This window comes from Myxocyprinus asiaticus, chromosome 19 (assembly GCF_019703515.2).
Source record: "Myxocyprinus asiaticus isolate MX2 ecotype Aquarium Trade chromosome 19, UBuf_Myxa_2, whole genome shotgun sequence".
In the NCBI taxonomy this organism is placed as follows: Eukaryota; Metazoa; Chordata; class Actinopteri; order Cypriniformes; family Catostomidae; genus Myxocyprinus; species Myxocyprinus asiaticus.
In genome coordinates this window covers 2,376,553-2,388,665 of record NC_059362.1, presented here as the reverse complement: position 1 = coordinate 2,388,665, position 12,113 = coordinate 2,376,553, and the positions used below count along the sequence as shown (strand labels likewise).

General features: G+C 42.1%; 1 protein-coding gene across 4 annotated transcripts in view; it reads left to right on the top strand.

Moving 5' to 3' along the window:
• The window catches only part of l3mbtl3 (L3MBTL histone methyl-lysine binding protein 3), a 158,405-nt gene that overhangs the window by 130,042 nt on the left and 16,250 nt on the right, over positions 1-12,113 (top strand). For 2 of the 4 annotated variants that reach the window (XM_051644830.1, XM_051644829.1), the window contains one exon: positions 9,682-9,836. The exons of the other annotated variants lie outside the window; for them this stretch is intronic. In XM_051644830.1, coding sequence (XP_051500790.1) covers positions 9,682-9,836 — 155 coding nt within the window. The remainder of the gene's footprint in view (positions 1-9,681; positions 9,837-12,113) is intronic. 4 annotated transcript variants of the gene reach the window in all.

The following is a 12,113-nucleotide window of genomic DNA, read 5'->3' as shown; positions in this document are numbered from 1 at the left end:
CTCTGGTTCAGTTCAGCACATCGCCAGCATCATTTGTGAAACTTCTCGGGTAAATCATTATGTAATAATAATATAATTGAAACTGGAAGAATTTTCAGATATATTAATTGAATGCTTGAAGATCTTTGGCCGAAACACTGTAAGATGCAGGCCTTTTCAGTTTTTTTCCCCGTTGTATTGTGTACGAACCTGCCCGCAATGTGTTTATTTAGCCTATGGATTTAACAGCATTTGCACTGACCATACGTTATCAACTGAATGTGATTTACCGATGCTTGTTAATTGATTAAAAAAAAAAAAAAATTATAGAGCTCATATCAAATTAAAAAAAAATCTGTCCAACCAGTGACGTTAGAGGGCATTAATTTCTTCGAGAAAAATCAAGCATTTCTGCTGGAAAAAGAGTTAGGGAAAAAATTATACTTTGAAAAAATTAATTCAAGCTGTAAATAAAAGTTTCTAAATAAGTATAGGCTATGGTTTAAAAAGAAAACAAACCTTTTTTTTTTTTTTTTTTTTTTTTTTTTTTTTTTATAATTTATGTTTTATTTTTATGGTAATTTCACTCATTGAATTATTAGTACATTTTTTCATTACTAATTTGATTTCACTTCTATCAGAATATAGTCATGACGTTTTGCCTGAAAGAACACAACACGTTCTGATGTCTTACACAAGACTTACACGTGGTAGGGAGTGAGTGTAAATTTCGTTCGTACCAAATAACGTTTTGAAAATACGAAAACTTTCATGAATTTATGTCAGAACGGCTTTACAAATGATTTACACAAAAATTAATTCTGCTTGTGTTCCATGAATGAGGCCCAATATTCAGTAGTTTGAAAGTGTAAGGAGAGCGACTCGTTTGCGTCATTCACAGTGCATCATTGGAGTGGGCAGTCACTACAAATCTCTTTTGGCATGCTTTGTTTGCCGCAATTGGTGGATCATTTCCCTTCAGGATCATAGGTAGTGTAGTCCTTTACCAGAAATTCTGTGATTAAGAATGATTTTAAATTGATATATTGTGGAATGATAGCTTCAACAGAAGCATAAACCATTAATTCACAAGCTCATTGTAGGTCTGCCTTTAAAGGTTTATTAGTTATCATAAAAAAATCTATTCGCTTATGGAGAAAATGAATGGAATTTTTACTTCTGGAAACAAACTGTTGGGCTCATTTCTGACCACTTTGCATTTAATGAAAGTGAATATGGACTGGTACTCTCCAGCTCCAAAATGCAAAACAAAAAAACAAAAACACCATAAAAGTTTCATAAAAGTGGTTCATACAACTTGTGTTCTATATTCCAACTCTTACAATAGCGATAGTGTGGAAACAGACCAAATGTTAAGTTGTTATACAGTAATATGAAGTTGCGGTTTTGTGTTCCATGGAAGAAAGTCATACAGATGAGGGTGAGTAAATAACGAGTACATTTTCACTTTTGGGTGAACTAACCCTTTCATTTAAATATGCATGGAGCAGCACTATTCAGTGACTGGTCAGATTGTATTTCGGGTGGATAATGAATAAGAAGCAGTGTTTGGCGCTGAAATGCCATAAACTAAAGTGCCGCAATTGTGTAGTCACTCCTTTCGCCAAATTAATCTGTTGATACTATTGAGATTCACATTCGCATACAAGATAAAATGATTTCCGTTTCTTTCTGTGATGACTCACATCCACTTCTTTCTGCCTACCTCTGTTCCTCACTGGAATTGCATCTGCTTTCCCAAAGAATTCATCTTCCATCTTCCTTTGAGACTGTGTTCTCTCTATAAAAGGGTAAAGGGACAGTCACTAATGAGGAAGGGGTTTGATTCAAACAGCAAGCCTTTTGTTCTTCGGCTTAAAAAAAGCTTTTAACTAAGTCCAGTCACAGGCAGTAAAGCAGAGCAATGGAGAGCTACCTCAGAGTGAAGGTTATGGTAACCTCAGTTCATGTGCTTGGATTTGTCTTAAAACATTTTCAATAATCTCATTCTGAATGAGGAATAAGATTGTTTCATGTACATCAATGTAATCAGTAGCCGCGTTTCCACTGTCGGGCCAAATGAGGGCGTGCTAGTGCATGCCAGGGCCAGTTGCGTTCCCACTGTCACTTCTGGGGATTCATCCTGCCTCCTCAGGGCTTTCTTGGGGCAACGGGCAATAGCCTTTGGCCCGCCGATTACCCTTGGGCAGAAAAGTGGCAACTGGGGAGTGAGGCGGGGTCAATGTCAAAGGCGGAGTTTCGCCACACTTGACACAGCGCACAACGGTAGAGGTTCGGAACAAATTTTAAAATTGCGGGTACAGTACAAATCCGTTAAAATGCACAATGAACTTTCTATGGTTTGAGACCATGGATGGTGTGCTGGGACATCATTCCGCTTTAGTGGAGAGAACACCATGGTAGTTACAGTCAAAACTAACTTATCTCGCTAGCTAGCTTATGTTTACAAACTATATAAACTCGATATTCTAGATAACTAGATAACATGATACATCAGCTTGAGCTTCCCTTTTGAAATGGGCAGGGTGTTTGATGTTGGCACCAGGGTGGCGTATTAAGGGGGGGGGGGGGTTTAGGGTAATGCTACGGGACTATTGGCCCGATGGTGGAAACGCAGATCGATTTTGCAGCTCGAGGTTCAAGGCTATTGACCCCCGGCTGGCCAGTTGATAGCCCTGGCTCGCACTGGCCCAAAGGTGGAAAAGCGGCTAGTGGTGAATCTGAGTCAAAGAAGCAGCTTTAATTTAGTCTTCTTCTCATCTTTTCTTCTGGTTTTTGATCCTAGAAGGTCTAACCGTGTTTTAAAAAAGAAGAGAGTGTGTCTGCATCTCGAACAGTGTTAGGGAGACTATTCCATAGTTTAGGAGCCAAATATGAAAAGGATCTACCTTATTTTGTGGATTTTGATATTCTAGGAACTATTAACAGGCCAGAATTTTGCGATCGTAATGAACGTGATGGAATATAGCGAGGTAGAAGGTCACTTAAGTACTGCAGAGCTAGACCATTCAAATCTTTGTACGTAGTTAACAATTATTTAATTAATAAGAAATTTAACAGGTAACCAATGTAACGATGATAAAATGGGGCTAATATGATAATATTTCTTGGTTCTAGACAGCACTCTGGCTGCTGCATTTTGAACCAATTTAAGTTTATTTATTGAACTTGCTGGACATCCTCCCAGTAATGCATTACAATAATCTAGTCTTGAGGTCATGAATGCATGAATTAGATTTTCGGCATCAGCAACAGAGAGCATGTGTTGTAATTTAGCTGTATTTCTTAGGTGGAAGAAAACTGTTCTACAAACATTGGAAATTTGATTTTCAAAGGACAGATTGGTATCAAATATAACACATATGTTCTTCGCTGTTGAAGATGATGTAACAGTACATCCATCGAGAGTCAAATTATATATTAGCGGCTTGTTTTTAGAGGTTTTTTGTCCAATAATTAGAACCTCTGTTTTGTCGGAATTGAGTAGAAGGAAATTTATGGCCATCCAATCTTTTATTTCATTAATACACTCTGCTAATTTGGAGAATTGTGAAATTTCATCAGGTTTTGAAGAAATATAAAGTTGGGTTTCGTCGCAATAACAGTGGAAACTTATTCCACGATTCCTGATAATATCTCCTAGGGGAAGCATATACAAGGAGAAAAGCAGAGGCCCTAAAACTGATCCCTATGGCACTCCATACTTTTGTTTGGTTTGACAATTCCTCATTTACATAGACAAAGTGGTAGCGGTCTGCTAAATAGGACCTAAACCATGCTAATGCAACTCCACAAAAGCCAACATAATTCTGTAGCCTATTCCAGAGAATGTTGTGATCTATCGTGTCGAGTGCAGCACTAAGATCTAAAAGCACTAGAAGTGAAATGCAGCCGCGATCAGATGATAAGAGCAAGTTATTTGTAACTCTGATAAGTGCAGTCTCTGTACTGTGATGGGGCCTAAATCCTGACAGAAATTGTTCATATATACTATTTCTCTGTAGAAATGAACATAGTTGGGAGGATACTACCTTTTCTAGTATTTTTGACATAAACGGGAGATTTGAAATCGGTCTATAAATATCCAGTTCTCCAGGATCAAGTTGTGGCTTCTTAATAAGTTGTTTGATAACTGCCAGTATACTGTAGTGATCATGAGACTGTAGTGATCATGAGACTATTCTACTGTAGAACACTAAAGCAGTGTATGAAATGCTAGACTGGTATTGGCCTTTGCACTGGTAGTTAATAATGCATTCATTTCTGCAGGAAAAAAGCCGAGAACACAGCACAGTCCTCTCTTTGTGGGTATTATGCAAGTTCATCACTTACCTTTACATGAAAAGATATTTAAAAGGGGGCAGAGAATGTTGGATTATACTGTTCCCTGAATAACTTAATTTTGTGAAGCAAACACAATGCCAAGCATAGCCTGGCAGCTGCACAATCATTCCCTCTTCATTTTTCTTCATTTTGAGTCTGAGTGCATGTTATTTTTTATTTGAATGCATTAGAGGATGATTTAGAAATATTTGAGCTGGGCTAAAAAGACTGCAGCAACAAACACATGGTAGGGTTTGTCAGAGAGGTTTCTGGTAAATCCTCCCCGAAAACAGCACTTAGATGCTGTAAATATGTTGATTTATTTCACAGAATGTTTTTTTATGAATTCCCTCTGTTATTCCAAGAGGAAGTGCTTTTACGACAGCTAATGACATGGATAGTGGCTATTAGCAGAGATTAATGCTGCAGTTATATAACAAACATCACATGGTGCCCACAGGCTGTGTCCTCCACTAATTAACATCTGAATCATGAACTTGGAATGCTAATTAAGTACAGTCCCTAACCTCAGCTTCATGGAAACTGAACGGTACTCACACCGAAGTGTGTTTTCCTAGAGAAATTATTTTATTTGTTAATTTTTATAAATATGTTTGCCATTGATCTGTTCTAATCAAACAGATCATTATAAAACAGATTCAACTCTAAATTCTAATTGGACAAAATGTGTTTGAAGTTGATTAAAGCACACCTGTAACTGCACACTCTGTGGCTGCATTCTGATTTACAGGGTCTCTACCCAGTGTTAACTTATCCCTACACATTGAGAAGGGGCATATCAGTTGTTCACAAAATTTGTACATTTGGAATGCTCATGCCCTATATATCGCCCACACTGTGCCTTCTACATCACATCCATTTTGATCTCCAGCTAGTGAGATGCTATATTGGCAAAGTAAGTGAAAGAATGCTATTTTGGTCTCTGTACTTTTAGGGTTAGGACTATATTAATAGAATTACCACTAGCATGTTTCTGAAAATTTGACATTTTTTATTTTTTATCAATAGTTTTATATATTACCGTCAATTTTTATTCAATGACATCATTCGCAATGCTTCATGTGATTGTAGTTTGCGCTCTCATGAAAGATGTTAGTACATAGTCTTTTGTTCCTTTGTCTTTATGTCTGATTTTCAAATACTTTTTTGCCTCAAAACAAAGTTTGTGATGTTGTGATTCACCGCGGAGCTGGTTGGTTTGGTTCATGCTTTACAACTCTTTTATGAAGGATTTTATAAAAAAGTCTATGGAAGAAATGAATGTGGAAAATACTTCCGGAACCTAGATGGCTGAAAAAGTGGGTTGGCTCTATTGTGCACAGCTGTACTTGCTTCGGCCACTGGGAGGCATTTCAGATATTTGGAAAGCATAGACTGATTTTAACGGACAAACCATTCAACCTCCTGGTGCCAATTTTTTGTGAGATCAGTCTGACTCGTTCTCCATACGAATCTCATACCTAGTGTTGGTCGTATAGCAGTGTTGGGGAGTGAGTAACTAGTAGCAATGCTACTAACTTAACTACATTTTTCAGTAGCTTGACGTCATGTAACGAGTGACATTTTACACGAGTAGCGCTGTAGCGTCGCATTTGTCACATTGTATTGTGAATACAGCAATGGAGTCGAGGGAGTAATCAAACACACTCACCTAAACCGTCTTCTCGCTCTCTCATGTAGCGCTGGGAAAACTGAATAATTTAAGTGAATCAGTTGTTTCAGACAGTTCATGTACTGTATATTATCTGGTTAAAATAAACGATTCCTTATACTGTACAGTGTGTAGCTTTGGGAAACTCCAATTCATTTTAGTGTGTTGATACTTTCGGACAGTTAACTAGTTAATTATATTAACTAGTTCATATAAATGATTCACTGATTCACTTGAGCCTCACACAACCTTAAAGGGACTTTGCCTTCTTGAAATATTTAGTTAAATATTTAGTGTATTGCAGCTGTTTATCACTATATTTTGACTCAGTTATAAAAATAGGGTGTTTTCCACTTGTATTAGTTTATATTCAGTGTAAATTTACATCCTATTGTTATATTTAAAATGTCCTTTTTAAATAGCTTCAATACAGTTAGTTTACAATACTTTTTGTAAATAACTTGTAGTGTATCTAACCACAGTATTTCTTTTAAAAAGTAGCTTGACTGTAGTTTAACTACTTTTCAGTTTAACTACAGTTCCCTATCTGTCACTCACTCGACGTTGTGTCGATGTAGTGACACTAGGGGTCACACTTGGGAGCCCCAAACACCTCTGATTTTGCGGCTCCCCACCTCAGTCCTTCTACCTACGGGTTTGAGGCCACGTCGGTTAGCACTGGGGGGCGATTTGGGGACCTCAGTGGGAGCCACTCCGCCGGGTAACTCCCCACGGACCTCCCATACCCATTCTGGCGACTAAGGCCTGTGTTGCCGCTGGACAGGCCGCCTCCACCCAGCGCGCCATGGCTCTCCTGCAAGTGCACCAAGCCAAGGCGCTAAGAGAACTGCACGAGGGTAGTTCTGACCCGGGATTGATGCAGGAGCTGCGCTCGGCGACCGACCTCTCTCTCCGGGCGACGAAGGTCACGGCACGGACTCTTGGACAGGCGATGTCCACCCTGGTGGTCCAGGAGCACCACCTATGGCTCAACTTGGTCAAGATGACGCAAAAATGCATTCTAGCGAGCGTTCGGCATCAAGATTGGTTCGCGGCGGTAGACCTGAAGGATGCGTACTTCCACGTCTCGGTTTTATCTCGACACAGACCCTTCCTGCGGTTTGCTTTCAAGGGCCGGGCATACCAGTACAAGGTCCTCCCCTTCGACCTGTCCTCGCATCTTCACGAAGGTCGCAGAGGCAGCCCTTGCCCACCTAAGGGAAGTGGGCGTCCACATCCTCAACTATCTTGACGACTGGCTAGTCCTAGCTCACTCTCTGGATATGTTGTGTGCGCACAGGGACAAGGTGCTCACGCACCTCAGCCGGCTGGGGCTTCGGGTCAACTGGGAAAAGAGCAAGCGCTCCCCGGTTCAGAGCATCTCTTTTCTCGGCTTGGAGTTGGACTCAGTCTCGATGTTGGCACACCTCACGAATGAGCGTGCGCAGTCGGTGCTGAACTGTCTGAAGGCGTTCAGACGGAGGACAGCGGTTCCACTGAAACTTTTTCAGAGGCTCCTGGGGCATATGGCATCCTCAGCAGTGGCCACACCACTCGGGTTGATGCATATGAGACCGCTTCAGCACTGGCTTCAGACTTGAGTCCCAAGATGGGGATGGCGCCACGGGATACATCGCGTGGTCATCACGCTGATCTGTCGCCACCTCTTCAGCCCTTGGACCGAACTAGCATTTCTACGGACAGGGGTTCCCCTAGAGCAGGTCTCCAGGCTCATTGTGGTTACGACGGACGCCTCCAAGACGGGCTGGGGCGCCGTATGCTACGGGCACGCAGCTGCCGGATCTTGGACTGGCCTGAGGCTGCGTTGGCACATCAACTGCCTCGAGTTGTTGACAGTACTGCTTGTCCTGCGGAGGCTCCGGCCGTCGATCCAGGGCAAGCATGTGTTGGTCTGGACGGACAACACGGTGATGGTAGCGTACATCAACCACCAAACGGCCTACGCTCCCATTGCATGTCACAACTCGCCCGCCGTCTCCTCCTCTGGAGTCAGCAGCGCCTCAAGTTACTGCGAGCCACTCACATCCCGGGCGACCTCAACACTGCAGCGGACGCGCTGTCACAACAGGTTATACTCAGGGGAGAGTGGAGACTCCACCCCCAGGTGGTCCAGCTGATTTGGAGTCGATTCGGTCGAGCAGAGGTAGACCTGTTTGCTTCCCAAGAATCCTCCCACTGCCCGCTTTGGTACGCCCTGACCGAGGCACCCCTCGGTATAGACGTGCTGGCACACAGCTGGCCCGGACCTTGTCTCGGCTCCTCAGCACAAAACCTGAATGAGTGGTTGCGAGCCAGTTCCTTTTATCTTTTATACCCGTATGTCTGGGGGAGTGGCATGCAAATTCCACTCGCCAATTCCCATTGGCCTTTTTTCAAAATCAGAGGTGTTTGGGGCTCCCAAGAGTGACCCCTAGTGTCACTACATCGACACAACGTCTCATTCCCTCCATCAGGGAACGGAGGTTACGAAAGTAACCAAGACGTTTCCAAGTAGCTTCCTCAACACTGCCGAATATCCAGTATTGTTCAGTTGGAATGTGCCCCATATTGTCTATATGCGCCAAGGTGCTACATACTTTGGCAACTGTAAACAGCCTACAGTTAGGCTAGTTACTATATTACTTGGAGAAAGATTTGTACAGTATATTGAGATTAATATTATTCATAAATTGAGCTATTTATTGAACATTGGTAATCATATTGGTATGTCCGCCAAGCCACTAGAGCCCCTGCATTACTGTAATTTTACCATGGTTAAAGCTTTGTTTGTGCCACTCCTTACCAAAGGTAAAATCACTGTAACGCACATCCTTGAATGGCTTATTGCTGTTGTAAACCATGGCTGATTTAATAAACCTGTCTTTTTCAATATCAGATCACAGTACAGACTGACTTTGTCTCTGGATCCAAATATCCAGTTTTCCTTTTTTGGCATTATATTAAAACAAACAGACATTCTGAAAACATTCTGTTCCTTCTTGCTCCCACTTCAAAAATGGGGCCTGTCAGGGTGAATTAGCCATGAGAGGCATACAGCAGGGTGAGTGTGTTATCTCTGTGACTGGCCGCCAGCACAGAGCACAATGCTTCATTAACGCTGTGCACGCGACTCTAGATTAGACTGTGCACCGATGTTACCAACATCTGTTGAGGAGGTGGCACTCTGTGGGTAAATACAAATGGCTTTTTTGCGGCACTGCGGGAAGGGGATGCTGTTCACAGAGTTGTTCCAAACCAAAGTGAGCAGCTGAATCCATTCACAAAGGGCCCTTGTACAAGGCTGTCATTAAAAGGGTTAGTCCTCCCAAAAATAAACGTTCTGTCATCATGTACTCACCGTCATGTTATTCCAAACTCATTTGAGCTTTCTTCTGTGTAACAAAAGGAGATCCAGTGAAAGTGAATGAGGCTGTCAGTGTGTAACATTCTGCTTCACAGGTATAAAATTGGTTGTCGGCCATAACATTGGCAAAATAATTTTTCTAAATAGTATCATTAAATATTCCAAATATGTTGGCTGTGGGTGTGCAGCACCCATTGAAGCTCCACTATAGTGCAATGCACTGCATACTTCAGAGTACTCAAATCAAGTGCTTTGTCCTTCAGGGTGAGTACACCATACTGATACTCACTTTCTGATGGATTTCTCTCTCTCTCACACACAGAGTTGACTCTGCAACAGGCTTTGCATCAGTCCGTGTTCATGCCGTGTTCAAACCCATCTCCCAGCATGCCTCACTGCTGGGATCAGCATAGCAAGCTCCTGCCAACAGTGGCGGGCATCACAGCCAGTAAAGTGGCAGCGTGGAGCGTGGACGAGGTAGATAGTCCTTCCATGTCAATTTCCATATTCCACTTGGTATCCAACCAATTGAAAAAAATTACTGTTTGTTGAGTTTTTCACCTTGTTACACCTGGTATAACATCCCTCTCAGGTGAACAATCACAACTGGTCAGCCAAGACAGACCGGTGTTTACACCTGGTAGTAACATGAGTCTCAAATGCATGTCATGTGACCACTTGTGATTAGATTTTGATGGAAAAGTCTTTGATTTCATGATTGCATACATCACTCACTATCTCAATATGTTACTGCATGTTGAGAAAGCACAAACAAAGTAAAAAAATAAAACTAAAATAAAAAATAGGGAAAAAAGCAAACAAATTTGCCCAATTATATGTTAAATTTAAGCACAAATGTGACATTTTGTGCCAGTTATTTTATTGGAGTACCTGTTGTAGTGCAAATCCCAAACAACAAAATGATTTCGCCATTCCCTTTATACAGGGGTAAAGTTTCCAACGCACAAAAAATAGTCAAAAAGGTCCTTTACTGGTCCTTTACCTGTACACCTGCTTCCCCCACACTATACAGTAAAACATATATGCATCTAGACAAATCACAATAAAGGGGGCGGTATACAGGATCGTTAGTGTGTGTATATATATATATATATATATATATATATATATATATATATATTGTTACACTATTCGTAAGAGAAAGGTTAAGGAATACTAAAGAGGTATATGCATAACTCCAAAACATGCATGTGTAGAGGGGATGACCCCCAGGTATAATTTGCATGCTTCAGATGATCTGTGTCACTATACAGCAATGAGCCAAAACATTATGACCACTCACAGGTGAAGTGAATAACATTGATCATCTCCTAACAAGGCCACATGTCAATGTCTGGGTAGATTAGATGGTAAGCGAACAATCAGTGTTGAATGCAGTAGAAATGGTCAGGAGTAAAGACCAGAGCGACTTTGACAAGGGCCAAATTGTTATGGCCAGACGACTTGGTCAGAGCATCTCTGAAACGGCAAGGCTTGTGGGGTTTTCCCGGTCAGCAGTGGTGAGTGCCTAGACAGTGACAGTGGTCCGAGGAGAGACAAACCACATACCGGTGACAGGGTATTGGGTGCCCAAGGCTCATCAATCACAAGGGCAACGAAGGTTATCCCATCTGGTCCGAACCGACAGAAGGTCTACTGTGGCGTAAGTTACAACATTTTTTAATGATGGCTACGGGAGGAATGTGTCACAACAAAAAGGATTGCACCCTGCTGCGTATGGGGCTGTGTAGCCACAGACCGGTCAGAGTGTCCATGATGACCCCTGTCCACCATCGAAAGCACCTACAATATGCGTGTCAGAACTGGACCTTGGAGCAGTGGAAGAACGTCGCCTGGTCCAATGAGTCCCGTTTTCTTTTACATCATGTGGACGACCGTGTACATGTGTGCTGTTTACCTGTGGAAGTGATAGCACCAGTATGCACTGGGAAGATGACAAGCTGGTGGAGGGAGTGTGATGCTCTGGGTAATGTTCTGCTGGGAAATCCTGGGTCCGGCCTTTCATGTGGATGTCAGTTTGACACGTGTCACCTATCTAAACATCGTGGTATACCAGGTACACCCCTTCATGGCAATGGTACTCCCTGATGACAGTGGCCTCTTTCAGCAGGATAATGCGCCCTGACACACTGCACACATTGTTCTGGAATGGTTTGAGGAGCATGATGAAGAGTTCAAGGTGTTACACTGGCCTCCAAATTCCCCAGATCTCAATACGATTGAGCATCTGTGGGATGTGGTGGACCAACAAGTCCGATCCATGGCGGCTCCACCTCGCAACTTACAGGACTTGAAGGATCTGCTGCTAATGTCTTGGTGCCTGATACCACAGGACACCTTGAGGGGTCTTGTAGAGTCCATGCCTCACCGGGTCGGCGCTGTTTTGGCGGCACGCAGAGGACCAACTTTATATTAGGCAGGTGGTCATAATGTTTTGGCTCATCAGTGTATGTTGATATCATGCCAACCACAGAATTTCCATTCAATTTTTGGGCAGTGTATAAATATGGGCTTAAAAAAGAAAAATTGGATCAGACGGTTGTTTTCATTTAAACAATCACTAGCAAAGTATAAAACTCTTGTAACAACACAATGCTTGATTGACAGGTGAGTAGGCTGTCCTTCACAATTGTTTGGGACACATCAGGATGGATTAACATTGATACTACAAATGCAATATGGTCACATGCATTTCTGACTACCTCCAAATGTTAAGAGATTGGATCACAACAT